Here is a 27,813-nt window from a genome sequence, read left to right as displayed (position 1 = left end):
GAGATACTTTCCAAAGCCAGTAATAATGGCTGGAGTAATTTTAAGACAACAGCCAAGGATCGCTCATGAGAAAGCCAGAGGGTTTTCCCAGGTTGGACTAATTTGAACTTCAGTCCCAGTGTATCTTCTACATTTTCCAAGATATTCAGTCTTTTTGGACTCTTGGTGAAAAAAAGAATATAAGGAAGATATTAAATGTATAGCTTTTTAAATGTCTTTTGAAGAGTCTGCAGCTCGTACTAGCGCTAGTTGGAGTAGATGACCTCTGCAGTGTGTAAAGGAGAGATTAGTGTTACACTTTTCTCTGAGCAAAGCTTGTGCTCCACCATGCCTTCCAGAGAAGTTTGCAGCGCCATCAAATGCACAAGCAGCCATCTGTTTGGGGTCCAATTGACAAGCATTTAACTCTTCTAAGATGTGGGTTGTCACAGATGCGGCCAATCTGTCCTCTATAACTTGAACATCTAGAAATGCATCTACTGGCCTACCACTGCCATCAAGATAACATACACAATGACTTAATACTTGATGCCCATTTGCATTGGTGCATTCATCAGCCATGTATGCAAATTTTTTGAATGTGGTGAGAGAGTTCTTCACTCTTTCAACTGTTGAGTCTTTCACTGTTGCACCACATGCACCTAGCCAGTCAATTGAGTTTCTTGCAGAAAGACAGTGAGCATTTGCTGGTCTTGTTTGGAACCAGTGTTCAACTTCAGGATGAACAAGTGACAATGCACTTAACATTGGCCTCCAGTTTGTAGTGTGTGGTATCTCTTGCTTAAATAGAAAATATGATGACACAGCCATGTTTGTTCACATGAACTGTGTCGTGTCTCTAGCATTCTTAACGGCCTCATTAACACTCACCAGTGTTGTACTTGGTCAGTGGAGACTCAGCGTTCAGAGGTGCTTTCACATGAGTTCACCTCCCAGATGGGGAGCAAGAAGGTACCTTGTTCATTCCTCCATCTGGCCACTGTTGTTCATTGTGCCACCATTCACTCCATTGCTCTGTTGCCAATGGCCCTGCGCCATCACCTTCTGCTGCCACCTGCCACTGTGACCTCTGCGAGTTGGTCTCTTGAGGTTCCACCCAACTCTCAGTGATTTCAGCTGAGCTCTCAATGGGGGAACCTCGCTGCTACTGCGGACTGGGCCGTCTCTTCCACAGAAACACTGTCCCACAGCAGGTCTAAGCACTTAGACCTGATTATCAGTGATTTCAGCTGTAGTGGTCACTTAACAAAAGACTATCTATGAAGCCTAAACAGCTCTGTCTTTAAACAATGCAGAAGGACAGGTCAAATAGTACTTGTGACTCAGACAGACCATTAAGCAAAACACCTGTCCACACCCTCTCTCTTGATGCCCTAAGTCAGCAGAGGATAAGTACAGTTCTACTGCCCTTTACTCATACAAAAAGACTGCAGACTACGTGGCTCTGGGAAGAAGGATAAAGGAGTTTGAGGCGCAAGTGGTGTTCTCGTCCATCCTCCCTGTGCAAGGAAAAGGCCTGGGTAGAGACCGTCGAATCGTGGAAGTCAACGAATGGCTACGCAAGTGGTGTCGAAGAGAAGGCTTTGGATTCTTCAACCATGGCATGGTGTTCCAAGAAGGAGGAGTGCTAGGCAGAGACGGGCTCCACCTAATGAAGAGAGGGAAGAGCATCTTCGCCAGCAGGCTGGCTAACCTAGTGAGGAGGGCTTTAAACTAGGTTCACCGGGAGAAGGAGATCAAAGCCCTGAGGTAAGTGGGGAAATGGGATCCTGGGAGGAAGCACAAGCAGGAGAGCACAAGAGGGGAGGACTCCTGTCTCATGCTGAGAAAGAGGGACGATCAATGAGTTATCTTAAGTGCCTATACACAAATGCAAGAAGCCTGGGAAACAAGCAGGGAGAACTGGAAGTCCTGGCACAGTCAGGGAACTATGATGCGATTGGAATAACAGAGAGTTGGTGGGATAACTCACATGACTGGAGTACTGTCATGGATGGATATAAACTGTTCAGGAAGGACAGGCAGGGCAGAAAAGGTGGGGGAGTTGCGTTGTATGTAAGAGAGGAGTATGACTGCTCAGAGCTCCAGTATGAAACTGCAGAAAAACCTGAGAGTCTCTGGATAAAGTTGAGAAGTGTGAGCAACAAGGGTGATGTCGTGGTTGGAGTCTGCTATAGACCACCAGACCAGGGGGATGAGGCTTTCTTCTGGCAACTAGCAGAAGTTGCTAGATCTCAGGCCCTGGTTCTCATGGGAGACTTTAATCACCCTGATATCTGCTGGGAGAGCAATACAGCGGTGCACAGACAATCCAGGAAGTTTTTGGAAAGTGTAGGGGACAATTTCCTGGTGCAAGTGCTGGAGGAACCAACTAGGGGCAGAGCTTTTCTTGACCTGCTGCTCACAAACAGGGAAGAATTAGTAGGGGAAGCAAAAGTGGATGGGAACATGGGAGGCAGTGACCATGAGATGGTCGAGTTCAGGATCCTGACACAAGGAAGAAAGGAGAGCAGCAGAATACGGACCCTGGACTTCAGAAAAGCAGACTTTGACTCCCTCAGGGAACAGATGGGCAGGATCCCCTGGGAGAATAATATGAAGGGCAAAGGGGTCCAGGAGAGCTGGCTGTATTTTAAAGAATCCTTTTTGCGGTTGCAGGAACAAACTATCCCAATGTGTAGAAAGAATAGTAAATATGGCAGGCGACCAGCTTGGCTAAACAGTGAAATCCTTGCTGACCTTAAATGAAAAAAAGAAGCTTACAAGAAGTGGAAGATTGGACAAATGACCAGGGAGAAGTATAAAAATATTGCTCAGGCATGCAAGAGTGAAATCAGGAAGGCCAAATCGCACTTGGAGTTGCAGCTAGCAAGAGATGTTAAGAGTAACAAGAAGGGTTTCTTCAGGTATGTTAGGAACAAGAAGAAAGTCAAGGAAAGTATGGGCCCCTTACTGAATGAGGGAGGCAACCTAGTGATCGAGGATGTGGAAAAAGCTAATGTACTCAATGATTTTTTTGCCTCAGTCTTCACGAACAAGGTCAGCTCCCAGACTGCTGCACTGGGCAGCACAATATGGGGAGAAGGTGACCAGCCCTATGTGGAGAAAGAAGTGGTTCGTGACTATTTAGAAAAACTGGACGTGCACAAGTCCATGGGGCCGGATGCGCTGCATCCGAGGGTGCTAAAGGAATTGGCGGATGAGATTGAAGAGCCATTAGCCATTATTTTTGAAAACTCATGGCAATTGGGGGAGGTCCCAGATGACTGGAAAAAGGCTAATGTAGTGCCCATCTTTAAAATAGGGAAGGAGGATGATCCGGGGAACTACAGGCCAGTCAGCCTCACCTCAGTCCCTGCAAAAATCATGGAGCAGGTCCTCAAGGAATCAATTATGAAACACTTAGAGGAGAGGAAAATGACCAGGAACAGTCAGCATGGATTCACGAAGGGGAAGTCATGCCTGACTAACTTAATTGCCTTCTATGAGGAGATAACTGGCTCTGTGGATGAGGGGAAAGCAGATGATGTGTTATTCCTTGACTTTAGCAAAGCTTTTGATACGGTCTCCCACAGTATTCTTGACGCCAAGTTAAAGAAGTATGGGCTGGATGAATGGACTGTAAGGTGGATAGAAAGCTGGCTAGATCATCAGGCTCAACGGGTAGTGATCAATGGCTCCATGTCTAGTTGGGAGCCAGTTTCAAGCGGAGTGCCCCAAGGGTCGGTCCTGGGGCCGGTTTTGTTTAATATCTTTATTAATGATCTGGAGCATGGTGTGGACTGCACTCTCAGCAAGTTTGCAGGTGACACTAAACTAGGAGGTGTGGTAGATACACTAGAGGGTAGGGATCGGATACAGAAGGACCTACACAAATTAGAGAATTGGGCCAAAAAAAACCTGATGAGGTTCAACAAGGATAAGTGCAGAGTCCTGCACTTAGGACGGAAGAATCCCATGCACTGCTACAGACTAGGGACCGAATGGCTAGGTAGCAGTTCTGCAGAAAAGGTCCCAGGGGTCACAGTGGACGGGGAAGCTGGATATGAGTCAACAGTGTGCTCTTGTTGCCAAGAAGGCTAATGGCATTTTGGGCTGTATAAGTAGTGGCATTGCCAGCAGATCGAGGAACGTGATCGTTCCCCTTTATTCGACATTGGTGAGGCCTCATCTGGAATAGTGTGTCCAGTTTTGGGCCTCACACTACAAGAAGGATGTGGAAAAATTGGAAAGAGTCCAGCGGAGGGCAACAAAAATGATTAGGGATCTGGAGCACATGACTTATGAGGCAAGGCTGAGGGAACTGGGATTGTTTAGTCTCCAGAAGAGAAGAATGAGGGGGGGGGGGGGGAGATTGGATAGCAGCCTTCAACTACCTGAAGCGGGGTTCCAAAGAGGATTGAGCTCGGCTGTTCTCAGTGGTGGCAGATGACAGAACAAGGAACAATGGTCTCAAGTTGCAGTGGGGGAGGTCCAGGTTAGATATTAGGAAACATTATTTCACTAGGAGGGTGGTGAAGCACTGGAATGCGTTACCTAGGGAGGTGGTGGAGTCTCCTTCCTTGGAGGTTTTTAAGGCCCGGCTTGACAAAGCCCTGGCTGGGATGATTTAGCTGGGGATGCTCCTGCTTTGAGCAGGGGGTTGGACTAGATGACATCTTGAGGTCCCTTCCAACCCTGATATTCTATGAATCTATGAAAAGTGTGTATTAATGTTTCAATTTCAATTCAAATTTCCAATCACTAAATTGGCAACACTGTAAGTAACAAGTTCACAAAATTGGGGAGGGGGGGTTGTTGGGGAAATTCAGGGGGGGTAAGCACCCCCATAGGGGGGTGTAGGGAAATCCCTGGTGCTGGCTGACTGATGGGGTAATGTGAGGGATTGTGCGGCAACAGAGCTATGTGGTGTATCACAAGCTAGATCCCATTCACCCTCTAAATGGGGCTTTGTTGGGGGGGAGGAGAGGTGCAAACTCCCCCTTCCCCCTGCCATGGGTTAGGCGGGCATCAAGCGTCACACACCCGAGGGACAGGCAACTTTCCCCTCCCGGGCAAAGAGCGTCAGGCGGACATCAGTGCGCGAAGGCGGGAATACAATGCCCTTAACCCTAGTGCCCTCACCTGAGACGAGCGGCGCTGCTGGCCTTTCCCCCACGCAGCTCCCCGATAGGCAATGCCCAGCGCGCGCCTTTTCAGAGGCGCGAGACGGAGACGTTACCCCTACCCCCAGCAGGCTCGAGACTCAGGAGCCGCTTTCCCGTCCCCCTCCCACTGGTGCGCGAGCTCGAGGCGCTTTCTCCGTCAAAGGCCGGGTCCAGCCAGCCGGCGGCGGCGCCGGCATCTAGGTTTATGGCGTTCGCTCATTCTCGTTCCTTCCTGGGCGGCAGTTAGAGCCCGAATTGCCCCTCCCCAAGGGGCCCGCCCCCGCCCCTCCCACCCGCAGTCCATGGCGGGCGCGGAGGCGGGCGCCATGCGCAGGGCCGGAGGTTTCGTGTCGGTAGTACTGGCCCTGGTGCTAGCCGCGAGGCTCCCCGCGCTCGGCCGGCCGCCGCCGCCGCTGGGTCGACTCCTTGCCCTGTGGGAGCTGTGGCCAGGTGAGAACAGGGATGGAGGCTCCAAATAGCAGGCCCTTGCACGAGGGTCGGTCGGCTACTGGTCGGTGATGCTCCCCGGTGCCTGAAGCTGATCGAGGAGGGGGAAAGGAGCCCCCTGTGCGACCCGAGTCCGTCCTTAGAGAAGTGATAAGAAGATAGAGAAGATGAGTCCTTAGAGACGTGATAAAGGTCCAGTGTGTCCATGCTGAGGGAGGGCCTGAGGACCCAGGGCCATGTCTGTGAATGGGGCCCCCTGTAAGTGTAAGGGCTTTGGGGGTGATGATCAGACATACCGTCCCTTAATGATGGGCCCCCGCCCTTTATACTTTATGAATGGGTACCCATGGGGACATGGAGCCTTCGGTCAATATGCACAAGCAGAGGCAGTGCTCACAAGGAGGACCCCCGTCAGTGTCCAAACTCACCGCTTTGCAAACTGAAGCAGAATGAAATTAAGGAGGCTGTGGTCAGCAGCAGTGAAAGTGCCAAGAATCGTGTTACTTTCATGCTGCTGCTTGGGAAAAACTACAAGGAACAGTAACCATGGTGGAATAGGAGCCAAAAAACAGGCCAGCGGAGTGGAGGAAGACCCTTCCCCTTGCAGCAGCTAGGAGCTTTGGAGAGGGAGAAGAAACATAAAACATCTCCCTTCTATCAGTCAGAGCAGGGTGGATGTTCCACTGATCAGAAACATACTAGCCCAGTGGTTCTCAAACTTCATTGCACTGCAACCCCCTTCTTACAACCAAAATTACTACATGACCTGGGGTCAGGGGTGGAGCCAGAGCCCTGCTGTCCCATGCTGAAGCCCTTGGGCTTCGGCTTCAACCCAGGGTGGCAGGGCTCAGGTTTTGGCTTCAGCCATGGGCCCCAGGAAGTCTAAGGCTGGCCCTGGCAACCACATGAAAATAGGATCATAACCCACTTTGGAGTCCTGACCCACAATTTGAGAACCGCTGTAGCCCTATCGCTGTTAGCAACTCCATCTATTCCCCTGCAGCAGGATCCAGAAGCAGTTCTTTGGTAGAAACCATTCCCTTCTCAAGCAACTAGTGTCCAGTGGAGACTTTAATCACTTCAGAAGTGACTGACTTCTAGACCTTTGGTGAAAGCAAGGGAGGAGTCCATGGAATCAGCGATATAGGGTAGTGGAGGAGGTCCAGGAATCTCAGTTTAGATGCTCATGAAAAATGTAAACTATGAGGGCTAGGGGAGAATCTGAAGCAAATAGCCAAATACACAAACAAATAATAAAAATGTTTTCAAGTAGATTAGAAACAGGAAGCCTGTGAAGAATATGGGTCTGTTGGGCAGAGTTAAGAAAGAAACTGAGATTAAGGGCATTGCAAAGAATCTAAAGCCAAACTTATAAAAAACAGCCACTACTTTTGGGAGTCCAACTGGAGATGGTTTAGGCCTGATTTTCAGAAGCACCCACAGCTCCCATTCACTTCAGTTGTATTTGTGGGTGCTTAGTAGTTTTGAAAGAGCAGGTCTCAAATTGCACCTCAAAATTCATGGCCATTTTTAAAAGTTTGGCTGCATATGGTGTTGCATATGTAAAAGGTGCTAGAATTAATTTTGTTTCTGCAATATTTACGTTGGTGTTTTGTGACATTTGAGTGCTTATCCAGAAAACTTTAATATTTACTTACTTTAGTTATGTTAATAGAATTTCCTAGATTTTCTTTTTAAAGAAAAAAAGTCAACCTAGATACCACTAGAATGTTCAGTTTTGAGGAAGGTGCATGTTATAACACAACTGGGCTTCTGTAGACCCATATCTTGTTCAATGTGCACGTCACTGTGCAATGAAAGAGGTTCAATGCACATTTTAGGAGATACATATGTACATGTGTGGCCTGAAACAAGCCCATGAAGGCAATCGAAAGACTCCTATTGACTTCAGTGAGCTTTGCACAGTAAGTTCTGTGAGGCACACAACCTTTTATCATTTAATATATTGCTATAACATGCTAAAAAAAATTGTACACTGCCTGTATGAAATGTCATTTTCAAACCTTCAAAATTAATTCAAGTCAAAACCAATTTTTACTGGAACAGTTAAGCGTTTTTATAATAATATATTAGTATCTATTTTGTAAAAAATTAGAATTATTTTATTGCTGGTGTTGCAGGTTATATAAAAGAGTGTCAGCTACTATCAATGGTAACAGTAGACAATTCTTCAAATAAAACATCACAACTTGTGGACCCAGAACAATCAACATTGAAAAAAAATCTTCTAATTTCTCATGGTTTTTGGCAGAACATTTCTACAGTTGGAAGAAATTACAAAAAATTTAAAACAAAATCAGAAGCAACTAGAAGAAAAACTGACAAATACAAGCACCAATGGAAGCTGCTCAGAAATAACATTGTAAACATTTTCATGAATCAAAACAAGCCACAACTAATTACCAGTGAAGGCATAAAAACACAAGTTTCCAAAAAGTGGACAGGAAGTGGAAAAATAACTTCAACTGAAACAAATGCAGAGCTAATAGAAAAAGCAAGAAAGATCCTAAAGCTTGGGAAAACTGAAAATACTAAGATAAGTCAACACAAAATTAATTCACATCTACAGAATGAATTTAAAATTGTTGAAAAGAAAACTGCAAATAAAAGAAAGCAACCACAAAGAAAGTTGTGTGACAATTCTGATATATTTAACAAATGCTTTGGAACTAAGTCATCATTGGTTAATACATTTTTGACAGCAAATTTTCTATCAACTGTTAAAGGAAAATGTTGCAGAAAAAATCTGAAAGACTTACAAAGCATTTTGGTATTAAATTTAGTAAAAAATCAGATGGTCAATGAAAATAGTCAAAATCAGACTAAAATAATGACTAAGGAAAAAAATAAGTGTACCAATGAAAGAATTTTAGCATTTGTCAAACAAAAGGAATTAGCTGAAAAGAGTTCTAAAACATGGGACTGGGAAAGAATAGGTGCAATCAGCAGAGATCAGCATAAAATATTAACTGATGCAAGAAAAGTGTTAATAAATGCAGAAAAGAAAAGTCAACATACTAAACTTCAGAAATATGGACATATACCTAAAGAGTTTCAGGAAATAACTGGATCTGTAAACAATATACCAAGTGGAATAAGCAGTTGGAAAAGAAAATCAGAAAGAATGTCGACTAGGCCTTACAAGAAAAAACAAAACATTTTAAACTCAATGAAACAAAGATCAGTAAGATTACAAAAGGGTCAACCAAATATGAAAGACATAGATGGAGTGTACACAACTGGAAAATCAGACAAAAATAATGGGAGCATGGATGTATTGTTCAATAGCTTGCCTGAAGTAGGAATCAAAGTAATACTTCAAGGTAAAGAGCAAAGAACTAAAACAACTCCAAAATCTGTTGATGAAAATCAGAGATCTACACAAGCAATGATCTTGCAAAGAGGCAAAGAAAATGTGCAGGAAAAGTGGTCAATATATAAAACTGGTTCTTCTAGAACTCATGAAAGAAAACAAGATATTTTTAAAACTGAAGCTTCTAGAAAACAGAAATGGAGAGGGAATCCGGTTGAAGTACATATACCTAAAAAAGAAAGTACTGTGTTTAGAGTGGAAGAGTTGGAATATTCATCCAGAAACGACCACGTAGAACCTACAAAGTTAAATTCTGTCTTTCCAACCACAAAATATGCTGTAAGTGTTAAACAGGCATTATTTACACCAGAAATAAGACAAGCAAAGTCTTCAAGATACGTGGGAAAAATGGTGACACATAGCATGTCAACTTCATGGAAGGTAAAACAGAAATATTTAAGCTTTGCTCGAAAGGATTTAAATGTTAAAGCTAGAAGAGCTGCTGTATCAAACAAACAAACTGTGAATAGTAAATATAAAAAAATTAATAAAAGAGATTATTTACCAGTACCTTCAATATATCCTTATAAACACACTTCTCAAAGTGTATCCGATGGTGAAGGAAGGAAACAATCAACACAGGGTGAAAGTGTAAAGGTATCTGTAGGTAAGTTGACCTGTTTTTTCATGCTATAGCCATAAATTGCAAATTAACCCGTTAACTTTTAAATGTGTGGTACTTTTCAAAGAAGATCTATTTTGTTTACAAAGGAATTTTCTTAACCCTCTTCATAGGATGGTACAATAAAAGGAGAACAGTGAGTGACCCTTGCACAGATATGAAGGAATGTGCAAAAGGGGTGTCCTCTTGTGTAACAGTGCAAGGACCTCCCACAGGACCAATCTCTGGGCTCTGGGGAGCACAGAGACTGCTTGCTCCTGCTTCCCACTTCATTCCACCAGGAGCAAGATGCTAAAAAAGAAGCATCGAGGAGGCAGGTTCATAGGCTGAAGCTCATCCCTTTCCCACACCAGCCTAATGGATGGAGGAGATTACACATCCTCTGTATCCTCAGAAAAGATCTGGAAGGAATTGTGTTTCAGGTAGACACAATCCTGTGTGATAATCCTGAGGCTCCACACACACCATCTTCTATGTAATTGCCCTAAAATTGCCACTGAACCTATAGACTTGTGATTGTGATATTGACGACAAATGGTGAGGTGGCCATGAATTACCTAGAATGGTAAATATATACATCTACAAAAGGATGTGTTGCAAGAAAAAAATTCATGTACAGACATCATACAATTGTTGTGTTGAAAAGAAATCTGAACCAATTTTTCTCAACTAAGCAGAAACATTTTCACTGGATGAAAGTTACCCTAGTGACAGAACCTACATAAGATCCAGTACACCTAAAGGGTGTAGGTGTTCGTTAGAGCCTTCTGTGAGCCCTGTTACTGGCAAAAAATTTCACCTATTATATATAAACTATATTTTAAAAACAAGTTTTAAAATTACAATGAGGCTGCTGAAACATTGCCACTAATCCTCATTAGAGAGGTTTAGTAATTTTTATAATCTATTTTTAATTCACTTGTTAGATATCTTCGTGTAAATGCAAAATAAAATACTATATCAAAGGCTGAATGTTATGACCACAGAGCCAAATATCTCTCTTCCCCCACCAATGTCCAACTATGAACAATAATTTTTTTTTCAGTTAAAAAGCTAGTTTGAACAAGTACATAATGTTCTGCATTCTAAAGGCTATTTAACATGGGCTTTGTTAGACTGAATGGATAAAATTGTTTCATAAAATTGTTTCTCATGTCACCTGGAGTTTAACCCTGGGACCAAGGAGATTTGAGTTGTGCGGATGAGGACAGGAAGCTGTCCCGGGGGAGTTGAATTCCATTCTGTTTAGTTCATTGCAGTTAATCATTAGCACAGTGAATTGCATGTGATAACTAACAGGAAGCTAATTGAGGGTTTGGAGCATTGGTCTTCTGTGTTCATAGTGTCCGTGTCATATTTAAAAGATAAATAGTTTCATTCAAGTTTAGGAAAACAGGAATATGGTCTTGCTGGATTATCTAGTCCTGTATTCTGTTTCTGACAGTGGACAGTACCAAATGCTTCAGAGAAAGATGCAAGGAGATTTTAATAGACAATTTTGAAACAACCTGCTCATAAGGAAAGACTCTCCCTAAATCTGATCAGGGATAGTTTATATCCCTTTTCTTTTTTTATCCTCTATAATATAAATATGGGTGATGTCATTATCCATATACACGTCTACTTTTAAAAAACTCCAACTAAGCTTTTGGCCTTGATATTTTGTGGCAGAGAGTTCCTTTGATTAACTAATAGTCTTATGAATTGTGTTAAACAACAAAAAACAAAACAAAAATGTTTAGTAAAATGTGTATGTGTGTGTGTGTATATATATATTTAAAGAATCATTTTCCTGTGAGTACCAAGAAATTGTCTGTCCTTTTTTAGTTTTCTGTACAAAGTATCATCAGCTGAATGGGAAGACACTAATAAAGGGCCCAATCTTATGATATGCCAAAATCAAATGGAGTGGTGGATATTCAATAACTATTAGAACATGCTCAGTAGCTTGAAGGATTAGTTGTATTGGGAAGAGATTTCAGTTTGATTGACCTTCCTATCATTCAACCTAAAATGGAGTTTAGATAAGAACAAAGTGGTTTAGCATCAATCCAAACAGGATGGTGTTGCTTTTAGGTTTGGGGAAAATTATCGGGAGATAGTGGCAGAAATTGACTCCCTCAGTTAAGGTAATTTGCCCACCTTTTGTTACTCAACTTTGGGACCCTCTTGGGTCTCCTGGTGCTTCTAGGTGCTGAGGAAACCGCATTGGCCAAGAGTGCTTTTTTCATTTGCACTTGAATTGATAGATTATAAAGCTAGATGACCACTATGATCATTTAGATGGATCTCCTGTATAAGATAGGCCGTAGAATTTCCCTGAATTAGTTCCTGTTTGAACAGGAATTGTCAGTGATGGAGAATCCACAACAATCCTTGATAAATTGTTCCAATGGCTAATTACTCTCCCTGGTAAAAAATTTTACATTAATTCTAGCATGAATTTGTCCAACTACAACTTCCAGCCATTGGCTCTTGTTATATCTTTGTCAGGTAGATTGAAGAGCCATTATCAAAAATTTGTTCTGTGTAGGTACTTATAAACTTTCATCAGATCATCTCTTAATCTTATTTTTGCTATCATTAAACAGCATGTTAAAGGGAGAGGCATTCTTATAAGTATAGATGAACCTGTATCTAAGAAGAGCTTCTACTTTTTATTGTAGAGTATATTTATACTTATTTTTTGCTAATTACATTTTTATTTGTGTGGGAAGGGTAGATCTTCAATGTATTTTGTGTGAAGTGAATAGCATGTTCATACTTAAATAGTAAGTTACTCTCTGCAGAAGTATATGTTCTGTTAATCTTGGCAATTTAGCATGCCTATCAGAGAGAGTCTTACTTATGATATATGTAATTCAACAACTTGAAGTTCAGTCTATTCTTTAGCAAGGAAATCTTTTCAAAAGCTGGTGCCAGAATAAAGGTTTTAGTTTCCCTTTGCTTCAGCATTAATTATTATATATATTTATATAGCGTAGACACCTTGGTCTCTTAGTACACTTTATTTAATTTTCCATGAGTGGAAATATATGCAGGTTACTCAGATGGAGACAGTTGGTTTGTCATTTTCACAATGAAGCTGGGAGACTTTGCTTCCATAGACTTAAAAACATATATTGGTGTTCCCCCTCATACAGGAACATTAGAGGTTTTTGTGGTTCACTCTTGGTCCAGACTATTTTCAGTTTGTTGTGGTTCATTTTGGCTTTGCATTTGCACTGAGGTCTTCACAAAGACCATAGTAGTAGTATGCATTACTCCTTGTTAAAAGAACCACTATATCCTTCAAATCTAGAAGACTTGCTAGTGAAAGCCACATCTCTGCCAGGGTGATAGAAGATATTGGGGAGTTCCTTTTGGTATGACTAGATTTTTGTGATCAACTATAAGAATGGGCAGATACCTTTGCAGTAATTCACTTGGGAACAGTTTAACACAAAATGTATCATTTTCAAGTTTTATACCTGTTTAAAAATAAAATTGGAGTAAAAATCAAGACATTTAATTTTGAAAATGTCGAAACAAACTGTTTAGATTTTTTGTAAGGTTTTTTAAACTTGAAACAATTTGACATGAATACATGAAATGTTTCAGTCAACCTGAATCCTCATTCACCCCCCACTCCATGAGGGCATAAGTATCTGAGTGGGCCCAACCAGCCCGCAGTTCCTTCTTACTGACCTGCAGTGTTCATTGCCTTCTTTGAATACTGTGCTACTGTGTAATCTTACTACTTAGGCTATGTCTACACTGCACTTTTGTCATTAAAACTTTTGTTGGTCAGGGCTGTGAAAAAAACACCCCCTGACTGACAAAAGTTTTAACAACAAAAACCGCTGGAGTGGACAGTTTTTTGTCGGCGGGAGATGCTCTCCACTGACAAAGCTACTGCCCCTCATTGGGATGGTTTAATTTTATTGGCAGGAGAGCTTTCTCCTGCTGACAAAGCTGCTCTGACTGAGTGCCTTACAGTGGCAAGGCTCTAGTGGCACAGCTGTGCCACTGGAACCTGCGCAGTGTAGACATAGCCTTAGTTGTTAGTGAGTTAGTTCATATAATTAGGTAGATAGTTATTGCACATTAGCTAAAAATGTAGAAAATTTTCTTGTTATGTTTCAGTTTTAAGCTAGTCACTTGAACACACCCCTCAGTAAAGGGGCACTAGCAACATGGCAGAAACTAATTCCCCAGGGTTCAAAACCTTCACCTCACATTAAGCTTCAATGCAGTTTAACAACAAGCATTGTGTGTCTTTTTTGCCTTTGAGGGGATCCAAGTTGCCATATGTTGCTCCTTTTCTAAGCAAATTTAGAGAACTAGGGAAAGTCCACCTGAAGTTGTTTCTCTGCAGGAGCTCAATGCAAGCCTCCTTGGACACCACAAGAAAGAACAGTTAGACCACATCCTCCAGTCAAGTCCTTCTGCATTAGTGCCCTGGTGAGCTGATATTTCACCTTGAGGTCCCAGACCACACATATTAAGAGGCACACAATCGTTTGCCTCCAATCTGGCTTCAATGTCTTCTGACAGTTCTAGAATTCAGCACTGCTTTAGGGATGAGCCATAGCTCATGTAAACTTCTCTGGTGCCTGGGAAGTCGAGACAAGACTTCTGATGCATCTCAGGCTTATCTTCCTAAGAGTCAAAAACCTGAACAGGCCTTCTTGGATGTCCTGGTACTGACTGCTAAGGGTACATCTACACTACAGCGGGGAGTCGATTTAAGATACGCAAATTCAGCTACGTGAATAGCGTAGCTGAATTCGACATATTGCAGCCGACTTACCCCGTTGTGAGGACGGCGGCAAAATCGACTTCTGCCGCTTTTTGTCGGCGGCGCTTACTACCACCTCCGCTGGTGGAGTTAGAGCGCCGATTTGGGGATCGATTGTCGCGTCCCGACGGGACGCGATAAATCGATCCCCGAGAGGTCGATTTCTACCCGCCGATTCAGGCGGGTAGTATAGACCAGACCTAAGAGAACATAATCAGTATCAATTAAATCTGCAGAAGATGTTTCTCACAGTACCAAACTTTCATCATTGACCTCAGTACGGGATCTCTCAGTATCCAAAGCCTTAGTATCCACAACTTCTGTGCCAATTATCTCATAACAGTGTTCCTCAGTACTTAGCGCTTGGATACCTGCTGTCTTGATACTCAGAGTGTACATGGTACCAAGTGATTTAACTGTGGATCCAGTACTGGAGTTACCTCTGCTAGAGAAACTGAAGGTGATGATGGCTAAGCCACCAAATACTGAACTGGTGGTATGGCAAGTCAAGGAGGTTATTTCTGGCACTGACTTCAGCGCTTTAGAGACAAGGTACTCCTGACAGAATGACCCCTCCCTTCAAGGAAGTGTACTCCCCCTCATCCCCATCTAGACACAGCAGGAAGACATCTATCCTTCTCATCCTTGGGTAGCACTATAGAAGTCAGGAAGGGACTTTAGGGAAGGTTCTATGGAAAAGACCATAGGTAGCATCTCTCCTGTTGTCCCCCCTATATGTCCCTCTTCTCAGTACCCATATCCCCATTGACCCTATTGGATACCATGAGGTATGCAGTGATCTTCACACATGCCCCAGAGAGCATCCCAATGAGGTCAACTAGTGAAGCTTTAGATCCTGGAAAGTCAGGAGAAAAGTAAATACTTAGGAACAACAACTACAAGGTGAAGAACAACCGGTACCCACTGTGATCTCATCCTCCCCTGGGAAGACAGTAAACCCTCTCTTGGCCTGCCTCAGTGAATGATTTTAAGACATTCCAGGACCTCTTCAAACACATGGCAAATATACTGGATATACCACTAGAAGTGGTGCAGGAGAAGCCCCAGAACCTCCTGAAGATCTTGCATTCTTCCTTGCCGGGTAGGTTTTCCATGCCAATAAATAAATGACTCTTGGCGCTTCCAAAGGATCTATGGCATACACCAATGTCAACACTGGCCAGATTCAAGCAAGTGGACAGAAGATAGCAGGTCCCTTTCAAGAGATTTGAACACTGTTATTCCCAACCAGTACTGGGCTTACTTGTAGTGGCTGCTATCCAGGAAATGTCAAAACAACAAGGACTTCCCAAAGCCCCACCCAGGGATCTGGAGAAACTTGACCTTTCTGTGTGCAGACTTTACTCAGCCAGATTCCAGATGCACGTAGCTAGTTATCAATCCTTCCTCTCTTAGTATGATTACTTGGGCTAAGCTATCTCAGTTTGTGAACAAACTACCACAGGAACATGGAGTGGAATTGAAAGTCATCATGACTGAGCAGTTCATAGCCCACACTTCCCTATAGGATTCACTGGGTGCATCTGACACCTTGCTGCATATTGTAGCCACGTTGGTGGCAACGAGAAGGTCTTCCTGGCTCCAGGCCCCAATATGGAGCCCTCCAACCCCTCCGCCCCAGCAGGAGTCCCGGGCTGCCCCCCCCCCCCCCCCCAGCACCAGTGGGGGTCCTGGGCTGCGCACTGCCCATCTCCCCGCCCAGCAACAGTGTGGTCTCAGTCTACCACCTCCAGCATCCGCAGCGCCCCTGGACCGCCCCCTCCCCCCGAGCACCCATGGCCCCCGGCCCAAGTTTTATTTAGGGGTATATAGTAAAAGTCATGGACAAGTCACGGGTTGTGAATTTTACTGCCTGTGATCTGTCCATAACTTTTACTAAAAATACCCATGACGAAAACGTAGCCGTAGTGATGATATATCAGTTTCTATAAGAGTAGATGCTTTACTATGCCCTTTGAAATTTTAGATAATTAATCCCATGATGATAAATCAGTACAATAAAGCATAACCATATTGTCTCAACACAGTAGATGTTAATTACATAAAATGTTATTTGGACATTAACCATTTTTGTTTGTTTGTTTCTGTAGGTTTTGTGAACCATTTAGTCTCCGTTCTAGTAGCAGGTGCTACTATTGTTGGAATTGCCTTCTTTGCTTTGGGATTAGCAGTGTTTTATCTGTTTTATAAAAGAAGGTAGGGTTAAAAATTACACTAATCTTTTTTTCTTTAAAGGATTGCAACAAATTAAACTTTGTTTTTTGTAAAGGTATGACTGATGTAAGATAAGATAATAGCAGGTAAAAGTAATAATGTGTTTTAAAGAGCCGTAATGCCTCGATAATTTATTTTGAAACATATTGTACTACAAACAGTTCTTGCAATATATCTTACTGAGGATTTTCTTTGCTCACTTTTTTAATTAAGATATTTGCATAAAAAAAATCTCTCTCTTAGGAGTTCAGTTGTTCCTTCTGTTTATTCTTCAACTAAGTGAATACTTTCTAAAGCTCACATAAGATGAGACAGCTTGTGAGGGCTGAAATAGATGTTCTTCTTTACCGGCTTACATTCAGCATATTAACAGTTTATTTTCCTTTTTACTAGTCAACAGTTTCTTATTCTAATTTCATTGCTTGTAAAATATTAAAAGTGGTTGTAAATTTGTAGTGGACTTAGAAAATTGATCATCAAAATGCATACTTAAAAGATACTTAATAGATCTGCTCTTTGTTTACAGTGAATATCTGCAGGGGAAAAAAGGGGTTTTGAGGGTTATTTTTGCTACTTTTTACTTCTGCTAAGTGTGTTTTTCTTCAGGTCTAAGAAAGAAGGAGTTGAATTCTATTTCTTCTCATGGATCATCAATAGAGTTCTTTATTATGTTTCAGTCAGTTATACCAGGGCAGTCCCATTAAGGAGAGTTTGAATATCCAGCCATCCTTTTTCATAAACAAAAATGCAGGTGCAAAAACTTTTAAAGTGACAAAATGTAGGTGTAGTCATAACAAGTGGGTGGAACTAGGCCAAGATCTGTGTAACAGATTACACTAAGGGTAACTATAACAGTGCGGGACTCACCCCTGCGGCACCTCCCGCTAGTCATCCAGGGAATTAGCTCTGCCAGCCTTGGAGCGCACTCTGCAGGCCGGTGCTCCTCCTTACCACTGGCCCCATGACCCTCCCAGGACCCCCTGCCACTACCCCCACAGTTCTGGGTCTCCCCACCCATTGTTCTCACCTCACCTCAGTATAAGGCTACTGCCAGTCATCATCTAGCCCCACACTCTGGGACAGATAGCAGTATCAGCCTACTCATTGCTGGCAAGGTTGGGTTTGGACCTGCTGCCTTGGCCTACCCCTGGGCTGCCCTCTGCAACCCCCAGTACCTTTTAGCCCAATGCTAGGCCGCAGCCTGGGGCTTTCCAGGCTGGAGTTCCCCAGCTCCTCTGCCTTTCCCCAGCCCTCCTCCACTCAGGTACCCTGTCTCTAGCTCCCTACAGCCAGGCCCATCTCTCTGTGTTCAGAGAGAGACCTCTGAGTTTCTGGCTCCCAGCCTTTTTAGCGCCAGCTGGGCCCTGATTGGGGCGTGGCCCAGCTGCGGCTACTTCCCCAATCAGCCTAATAGCTTTTCCTTTGCCCCAGCCCTCTGCCAGGGCTGTTTTAAGCCCTTCCGGGCAGGAGCTGGTGACCACCCCGCTACAGTAACATTTTGCCAGGCATAATTTAGAAAGAGGTTTTATTGCTCTCTCTGTAGTGTGAATGGAAGTGTAGTTTGGTGACCATTTAGATATCTTGTTTTTTAAATAAGATAATTAGCTATGGAGAGGAAAATTAACCTTATGTAATTGACATTTCTCTAATGGCATTGGTCTACAGAGTTTTAGAATGAATTTTTGAATTCACCCTCTCCTGACAATCAGCCCAGTAGCTTGGTGAAACAGGTTTCTTTCCAAGGGTTCCTACAACAACTGGTTTCTTTCTGAATTAGCATGTCAAGTGAAAGACCAATTTTCCCAGTTTGGTGTCATCTGCAGATTTTATAAGCATACTCTTCACTCCATTATCCAATGCTGATGATGTTGACACCCTGAAAGCCTTCTCTTCCAGAAAAACTAAATGAGAATGGTGAGGGAGCAGAGTGGGGAATGGAAGTACACACAGAGCCCTGAGAAGGGCGGGTGGGACGACAATGGAGGACCCTGACATGGAAGAATGGGGGTCCCACAGAGTCCCTGGCACAAGGAAGGGGGTAGGTGCCTTGCAACAAGTCCCTGAAATAGAAGGGGATGGGAGGGTGGCACACAAGGAATTTGTGAAGGGGGAATGGAGAAGTGCAAGGAGCCATCTACTTCTAGGGTTATTAGGAGTTGAATTTATTTCCCTCTTTACTTTTGAAGAACTGGCTAAACAAGGGCAGCCACATGCAGAGAGATACAAATAAACTATGACAAGCTGATAAAGGGAAAGCAGCAACTGTAATGGGGAGCAAGGTTGTGGTAATAGGAGATACACACTAGGAATAAAATATGGGCAGGAAAAATATGGGGAAGTTAAATAGGATAGGGAATTGGGAAGAAAAGGCAGCAGGAGTTTGTGTGTTCTTGATTATGCATTAGGGATCCATAGAGAAGCCAGAAGTGGGAAGGGAAGAGAAAGATAGTGTTGGGGGAACTAGCCATCAGAGTTGAGGGGGATGACACTCAAACTTTTGTCGCCTCTGTAGTAGTTCCGGGGTGGGGCTCGTCCCTTCCTGGGGCGCCTGGGAGCCAGGCCGCCTCGCTACAAAGCTAATAACAGTTCAGGGCTCAGACCTTTGGGCAGGGACGGAGCACACAAGTAACAGCCCCAGCCCTGGATCAGGGCGGGGCAGCAAACCAATAGTCTGTCAGCGGCCCAGGCCTTGTAGCAGGGGCTGGGTCAGTTTGTGGTAGCCCAGGCCTTAGGTCAGGGCGGGACAGCAAACAAATAGTCTGTCAGAGGCCCAGGCCCCTTAGACAAGGAGGAGGAGAGACTGCCACCCAGTGCGGAGTGGCGGGGGGAACACAGGCCCACCCACTCCACTGTGTTCCAGCCCAGGGCCCTATCCGCAGCAGTCCGTCTGCCGCGCAGTCAGTGGGGATCCTGACCGCAACACACTGACATGGGTTCGGGGTCTGCTATCCCCGGGCCACTTCCCATCTCCTCCTCCATGGGTACTTGTTCCTCCTGAGTTTCATCTGCTGTGTCCCAGATCATGGGCTCCTCCGGGCCCCGTGCACCAGGTAGGTTTGTCACTCCCTCTGGGCCCTCGGCGGGGGAAAGCTCACACCGCTCCTCAGGATACCGGGCTCTCGGCAGGCTTGGCCAGTCCTCCTCAGGATACCGGGCTCTCGGCAGGCTCGGCCAGTCCTCCTCAGGATACCGGGCTCTGGGCAGGCTCAGGCCCGCGGGAGCTCGGGCACCAGCGTCTCTCCTCTCCCACTGCCAGCCAGCTACTGAGCGCTGTGGCTTGGCCTTTATACTTCCTGTCCCGCCCCTTGACTTCTGGGGGACGGAGACAGGCGGCGGTGGCTCCGCCCACTCTGGCGGTTGTTCTGGCTCGTCCCTTCCAGGGGCGCCTGGGAGCCAGGCCGCCCCGCTACAGCCTCTTAAAGAGAAAGAAAAAGATAAAAAAACACAACCTTTAAATTAATAATTTACTGGGGATGCAAGTAGAGATGGAAATGTCTTTACTAAATAAAAAGTTAATGTAAAGGATTAATGTAGTTAGCTGTTGTGAGACAATCCTGTAGACTCAAAAATAAACTCAGTTAATTCAAATGATGATTTCAGAATGTGTGTATCTGAGGTCCTATATAGTTTTAGTTTGAGGACTTACCTCAGCATCACTGCTTATTGTTGAGATTCTTATCAGTGGTAAAATACAAAGTGTCCTGACAAAGTTATCATAGGCATTATTCTCACTTACATGCGTTCATGTCGTATTTTTAATGACACTGAGGACCTCTGTACATTAGTATGAAAATAAAAGAAAAATATTTGCTTACAATTGTTACATTTATTAGCATGCTCTGAATTCAAAACTTTCCATAAACATGCATACTTTTAAATTTCATGTGTAATCTTATCCTTCTATTTCATATTCCTTTCAGGCAGCTTTTTCAGTTTCTCAAAACCATTATGAAAGATGAAGACCTTCCAAACAAATTTGTACCAACTGATGCTCAACATTATAAGCATATGTCTCTCTCTCAGAGTTTTCATGTTGGAAAATCACAGGTAAAACCTAGCATCTCTATTCTAAATATAAAATGCAGCCCTAACATTATTGAATTCCAGTCTTGTTCTCAGTCTGGTGGTATGAGGGTAGCTATACACTATATCTTTAAAGTTCCACGAAGATACCTCTTTATGTAATAAAGTGTCTTAATTGTATCCTGCCCAGACTGTAAGTCACCTCATAGTTCTTGGGACATAGTAGATATTTATAAAAAAGCATTGTTACAAAATAATTTTGTGGTTAGTTATAAGGAATATTTCTCTTTTCTGAGTAATATGTAACAAACCACCAAGATAGTTCTTTAAGAAAAAGCACCATATATTTACTTCAAGAGTAAAGTACCTTAACATATCTTAGAGCAAGATTATGCTCATTCCCTAAATAGATGAGCAAGTAGGGGAGGGAAGAGTGCAAAGATCAACATAGGTAGTGTTGGTCTGGAGGCAGTCCAGGGGAAGTCGGAGCAAGTTATGGATGTTCAACACATCTGAAGATCAGGTCCCAAGTCACTTGTATCTTTAATTTCTAGACCAAAGTTATCTCTCTTATGATGAAACTGAGAATTTTAACAAGACGCACCATTTCCCACACCATCCACCCTGATGTGCCTCCACCATTTGTCCTTATTCCTAGAATTAGGGCTTGACTACCCGGTACAGCAGTTCACATTAGAGGACTGTGATATCTTTCTCCTTTTTTTTTAACTTCTTAGTAAGGCAAAGTTATAATAAAACATACTACATTATTTATTCAGGATCAGGTTAACATTCAAAGAACCTGCCTAAAGATTCTGGCTTGCTGCCTGGGGAGCCCTCCTCCACTGAGTATGGTAAAAAAGGTTACCAAATGTCTAAATACCTATTCTCTGATACTTTTGTTATGTATGTATTTGGTGTGAAAGCTTTTTCATTACAAGGACAGTCCATATTTGACTATATCACAATTTCCTAAGAGGAGTAACAGACAAGTGTGATTTCTAAAGTGCACTGACGTGCTGCACACTAACAGGCCTGTGTAGACCCCGCTGGGAAGCACTAAAAGTTCCCTAGTGCATGTTAACATAAGTGCTTCAAAAATCGCAGTCCACTAGTGTGCATTGCCACAAACCCTTACACTCTTTTCTTTGTTTAGAGCCCCCATATTGTCAAACTCCAATTAACATGCTTCCTCAGTTCCAGCAAACTGTTTCAAATATTCCAATATAAATATTTCCAGGTACATCAATGCTTTGAGGGACCTTTTTGGTGTGGGACTTAATAGGCATATATGCGTCAAGGAAATAAAGACTGCACTAAACTGCTAATAAGTGTCAACAGGTACTTTGTTGGTCTTTATACATATGTACCCCAAAGACATGGTCCATTAATAATAATACTTTGGGTCTAATATGCACCCATAGATATGATGGTTCTTCTTTGAGTGCTTGCACATGTCCATTCCAATATAGGTATTTGGGTATCCTGAGCACAGCTGCCAGCAATTTTTCCCTTAGCGATACCCGTTGGGTCAGCTCTAGTGCCCTCTGGCATTGCACAATCATAGCGCCGATATAAGGCCCTGCTGGTCCTGCCCTCCTTCAGTTCCTTCTTACCGCCCATGATGGTTGCTGGAACCTCTCATTGCTTAGGCAATCTCATCTTAGTGTTTTTTTCTCAAATTTTAGTGTAAATAGTTTAGCAGTTTGTTAGTTTTAGATCAGAGGTCCCCAAATTGTGGGCCATGGCCCCCTAGGGGGGCACAAAGGAACATTCAGGGGGGCACAGTGGGGCCTGGGTGGCAGAGAGGGAGTGCCATCCAGCCCTGGTCTGACCCCAGCTCTGCTCTGGGCCCCTGGCTCACAGCCCTGACCAGTTCTATTCCCACTACTTCCTAATCCCAAAAGCCAAGAGTGACCCATTTTAGATCTGCTCGGTCTCAACCACTGAAGTTCTGCATGATCCCCTTGGCTTCCATCATTCCCTCACTGGATCCTGGGGATTGGTATGCCACCCTCGATCTAACGGATGCCAGAGCTTGTGTCAGATGAGACCTTAGACACTGCATACACTCTATCAAAAAGTAGGATTCTCCTCCTCTCCCCACCCTACATTAACCTTAAGATGGCTTCTTTTTCTACAACCCAGAGAATAGAGCCACCACCACAAGGACCATTTTTTTGCACTGGATTGCAGTTTGTGCTGTTTCTCAGCCTCAAATTTTAATAAGTTGGAGACTGTCCCCTCAGGCTTCTTTCACCTTCCATTCTGTCTGCTCAATCCCTTCTTTCACTTAGATGTTCCATTGTGGAACTTTCCTTTGTGGGCCAGGGCCCCACTTTGACTTTCCAGTCAGTTGAGGGTTCCAGAGTTGCAGAAAATGGCTTATAGAAGAACTAGAAACTCAGCCCCAGGGTCCTACTCCGAAGAGGGCCTACACTTTTTCACTGGCTTCCCAGTCATGGAAAAGCTGCAGAAAAATAGAGAAGAAAAGCAACCATTCTACAGGAAGCAGACACACTCCTCCTAGCAACCCCAATTCTCTGTTAACCTCAAATCCAAGCTCTGTATGCAGAGATAAAGCCACTGGCATAAGCATATAAAAAGAAAAGGAGCCCTCCTTCCACCCCTTACTGTTCCCTTTCCCTGCTTTTGAGATCACTGAGAGCACTCAAACTGGATTCCTTCCATCTCTATAAGAGAGGGGGCTCCTGGGAGATTGTTCTCTCTGAGGGACCCTTTCTTTTGGAACATTCTTCCTCCCTTTCTGCCATCCCAGTCCATAGTAGCCTGAATCTGTTGAATTCCAGGCACACTGCAAAGCCCATCTCTGTTTGGTGGAGGGCTGAGCAGTTGAACGTCTGGTGGGAATGTGTGTGGAGGTAAAAGTTTAATGTAAAACCTGCCAACGCTAAAGAACAGGCAGGTATTACTAGTTAAATAGCTAAATGGTAACTGCTTGAAAAAGTTTTAATTTGTTCTCATGTCTAATAAAAATAAAGGCCACTGTGCCTCAATCTTTGAAGTATCTCCTTCCAAAATGTAGTTCAGTCTCTTGTCCATTCAGTCCTCAGCCTCTCTGCCAAAATTACCAAATACAGCCATGTGGATTCATGGCCACTAGAAACTGGACTGAAACCATCAGTTCATTTCATGCATATCAAACAGCCATCAAATATTAATTTTTGGTTATGACTGACCTGGGCAAGATTTGAAGCAGTGATCAGTTCTATATCCCACATTTGCATTTAGCTTCTATTTGCTAGTGCCCAAAGAGAGATCTGTTTAATACACCTACATTTCAGTATGGAATATTTGCTCATCAACTAACAGAGAAGTAAAAAAAAGGCTTTCCTAACTTTGGCTCAAAAGGAAGAATCCATGGGCAGACTCTGGCGAAACTAAAATAAAGTGGTGACAGGGAAAAATAATAAATAGTCTTATTTGGCATACAACCCTTTGGTGTGGATGAAACCGTCAGTTTCCTGGTTCTTCTTGCTCAGATCTTGATTTGGGAATCTCCTGGTTTCATTACCTCATTTTGATTAGAAACAGAGGGAGAAATAAAATCCCCTGATATAATTAAGCGGTCAGTTTTCCTGGGATCTTTAGGACTACCCCCTTTCTTCTGAATACCCCTAAGATATTTCCTCTCTTTATATACCTACCTTGATAGGACCAGGTGGAAATCATCTTTGCAACTGGCACACTGTAAGCTTGGTTCCCTTTGAAGGATATTAATGTTGTTCCTGCTTGACTTAGTGTAGGATATGTGTAACATTACAAATCCATTACCCTTGCCCCAAAGATTCCAAATTGAAGTGTTATTTTAAACAGCTGTCACTTAAATTAACTTTGTCTACTCTGTAACATGTTGAGAGAATCCCCATGGTCTCAGAGATAGTATTGTATGGAATTGTGGGCTTGAATATGTGTACAGTACTGTTTGAACACTGATCTGTTTATCAACTTTAACAAAATTCAGCATAATCTGAGGAGGAATTAGTAAGAATTATTCTGTAGCTTTAGTAAAAATGTTCACAATTATTTTAATTTCAACATTTAATGCTTACTACATTTAATTAACAAAATACATTTAAACTAATTACTATAACACTTTATGCCGTCAATTTGTACTCCTCCTGTACAGTTAAAATTTATCCTGTGGATTTTACCATATACAAATGTCAGCTTTGGAAAGTTTATTCCATCTTTCCTGCTCCCCACCCCCTATAAGTTTGTAGCTTGTTCAAAAACATTATCTCATTCAAATGCTTCATTTGGAATCTTGTCTAAAGTCTGTTGAGAAGTAATGATTGAGAGTTGGAATGTATCTTAAGAGAAGTTACTTTTAAGAAAGCATTAAAGGTGACTATTAGTCTTCTTTTTCCTATATAATAATTTTACATAATTAGCAAAATAAAATCTATTGTAATTTGTAACTTGTTAGTGACTTGATAACATTTTGTTTTATGTATGACAGGAATCAAGCAAAAAGCAAACAGAGGCAGCAACAGGTACTATAACTTTCAGAGTCCAGAACACAAAAATCTGATTTACGCTGTTGAAAGCCAGCACAAAATAAAGGAAAGTAAAATGCCAAAATGAAATACTAACCCTGATTGGAAAAGACATAGGAATTATAACAGAAGCCCCATAGCATAGGTTCTAAAAGTTAAAGAAAAAATATTTTCAACATTGTAATAACTTAATGTGTCAGGCCTTACCATCAGTTGGTGGAAATTGCCATAACTTCACTGAGGATCTGGCCCCTTATCTTTTTGATGCTGACTGTCTTTATACCTCAATACTATTAGTTCCTTTAAAAACTGTGATAGCAATAAGAATATTAATTAGCTTCAAAATAATAGAAAAGACAGAGGCAGCCAAAGAAAACTGTATTTTATTGGAAAAGTGCATACTAAATTAAAGAAATGAGGTCAAACATTTACTTTCTTTGTTAACCAACATAACCTTCCTGTTGACTAGCTACATGTTTTACAAACAGGTCAGCATATCCATAAGTATCAGTTTGGTTATAAATCATGGCTTTGAATCTCTTCTCACATCAATTTTTCAATGTAATGCTACTTCTTCAATGGAGTTACTGTGGATTTAGTGAACTCATAATCAGGCCCTTTAGTTTTACCAAATGTGTAATGCAATTTGATGATGCCTATTGCTCTGCAGCATTAACAACCTAACCATCTGTTTACTGTATGGACCAGATTAAGAGATGATGTACTATAATTGATTATTTAAGCACACACAGTGATAAGGCAATGTGCAATAAATAAGTGCGATGGTCCTCCATGTAGAAGCAGTATACTCTCCAATTTCCTGATGGAACCACTGTCTCAATTTCCCTCCTGGGTCTGGGATAAGCATACACAAACAACTAAAGTTCCAAATACAGTCTCCTTTCCTGGGTCTGGTATATGAACATACAAAATACATCTCAACATTTGAACACTACTGCTTGCAAGCAGGAAGAAAAGGGAATGAATCAGTTAGGAACCCCTAGCAACAACTAACTTTTGCATCGACTAATTTTATAATTTGCCTACTATATTAAAAATAATTCAGTTTTATTCTGTTTGCAACAAAATTAATGACAACATTACTCTATATGTGAGTACAACTACTTTATCTCAATTAGATCTATTTATTTTAGCAAGTGGTTGCTTTTATGAAATTCTGAAATAGAGCAAGGAGGGGTGAAAATCTTACTCAGCCACTGTTACGAAAAAAAATAAAATGTGACTTCAGAACTCATGAAATTGACAGGAAAGGTTTACACTAAACTATAAAATGGAAGGAAGTATTTTTATATCAATACAATTTTGAGGATTAAAATATATAGGATTTGACATAAATCTATAGATTAAAACTTTTGTTCAGAGCCCTCCCAGTATGTTTTTTTGGGTTATTCGTGTATTCTTTGACATCCCATCAAATAGATCCAATCAGAGTGTTTTAGTTTGAGGGGTCCTGTTGCAGCAGCGCCATCTTGCCGAGAACCAGCTTTGTCAGTCAAGCAAGTGCTGATACTAGCAACCTCTGTCCTTCCCCCATCCAACAGGAATGGGATGGCTAGATTCTCTCCAGATCTTCTGATGAAATAGGGTTTTCCCTGAAAAGGAAGTTATGTGCATGTGCACACACACAGCTGGAAATCTCCAGACAATTTCATTTTGGGGACTGTAACAGTATTCTCTGCTTTGGACCTCTCCAAAGAGGACATTAGGGGATTAAAAGTTTCCAGACGAGGCCTTTTCAAATTCAGGTAGAGCCAAAGACCTGCTTCCCTGTTGATGAGGACATTCTGGAAATCAAGAAGAATCCCATGATAAACTCCTCTTTTCTAAAGACAATGCAGAACCATAGGCTATCCAAATTGTGTCTGACTCATGTTTCTTGTTCTCTGTTCTCCCTCCCCTCTTCCATAAAAGCAAAATGATATCCTAGTTAAGAAATCCACTTAACCGGTGGAAGAGATCTCCCTTGAGAGCCTCTGGAACACAAAATTGAAGGCCACTTTCAGAAGAAACCACTATGATGTACGTAACAGGTGTACATTCTTCAGCTAGGCCATGGCTGTCTACTCAAGTTCCTTGCCAGCCTAGTTACGAATACTGAATTTGAACTTGCCTCAAGACCACCTTGTCTAGTCTAGAAGTTCTGGAATAACCTACACAGTTGGTCATCCTCTTCTATTTACTTCTAAATAAAGTGACAGTGAGGGGAATGCTTAATTCTAACTCTTTAAAAATAAAAGTTGTTTGGGGAGTCATTAGCATGCCTGTAGGGGTTAATGAAGGCCTGTGGGTCCAATCGGCCTCACTCTGGTACACGTGCAGTAAGCATCAGTCCTGGAGGGAGGAGATAAAAGAGGAAAAGCCCAGCTCAGTGAGGGTTGACAGGGAGAGGGAATAGACCTCTTGAGCTGGCCCTGTAAAGGAAGGCCTGGTTGGGGCCAAAGCCAGCTGAGAAGCTGCCTGGAAGGTAGGATCAGCTGGAGCTAGAGTCTAACTAGGGCCTCATAAGTGTTGGAGCCTTCTTGGGGCAGGTAGGCCTGGTGCAGAACCTTTTTTGTTTCTTTTGTTCCTTAACCAGTTTGGAGTCCCTTTGTTTCAGGTCCTGCACACCAGTCTATGGGGAGGAG

The 27,813-nt window shown here is 42.7% G+C and overlaps 1 protein-coding gene across 1 annotated transcript; it reads left to right on the top strand.

Moving 5' to 3' along the window:
• The first annotated feature begins 5,449 nt into the window (after window positions 1-5,449).
• On the top strand, window positions 5,450-25,308 carry C8H1orf185 (chromosome 8 C1orf185 homolog). The gene is made up of 5 exons (XM_034780101.1): window positions 5,450-5,597; window positions 7,736-9,595; window positions 16,502-16,607; window positions 20,546-20,672; window positions 25,132-25,308. The coding sequence occupies exons 1-5, from the start codon at window positions 5,450-5,452 to the stop codon at window positions 25,201-25,203; spliced, it is 2,313 nt and encodes a 770-aa protein (XP_034635992.1). The 3' UTR covers window positions 25,204-25,308.
• Window positions 25,309-27,813: the final 2,505 nt, after the last annotated feature.

The sequence above is a fragment of the Trachemys scripta genome, chromosome 8 (genome assembly GCF_013100865.1).
Source record: "Trachemys scripta elegans isolate TJP31775 chromosome 8, CAS_Tse_1.0, whole genome shotgun sequence".
Lineage (NCBI taxonomy): Eukaryota > Metazoa > Chordata > Testudines > Emydidae > Trachemys > Trachemys scripta.
The sequence above is the reverse complement of the archived record's forward strand: the minus strand, read 5'-3'. Positions and strand labels throughout refer to the sequence as shown.

What these genes read in the sequence shown, in the direction of transcription:
- C8H1orf185 (XM_034780101.1), top strand. Translation starts at nt 5,450, where the DNA reads ATGGCGGGCGCGGAGGCGGGCGCCATGCGCAGGGCCGGAGGTTTCGTG. An exon ending in AAGTGTAAAGGTATCTGTAG is followed by an intron (nt 9,596 to 16,501) that starts GTAAGTTGACCT and finishes TTGTTTCTGTAG; the next exon opens with GTTTTGTGAACCATTTAGTC. An exon ending in TTCATGTTGGAAAATCACAG is followed by an intron (nt 20,673 to 25,131) that starts GTAAAACCTAGC and finishes TATGTATGACAG; the next exon opens with GAATCAAGCAAAAAGCAAAC.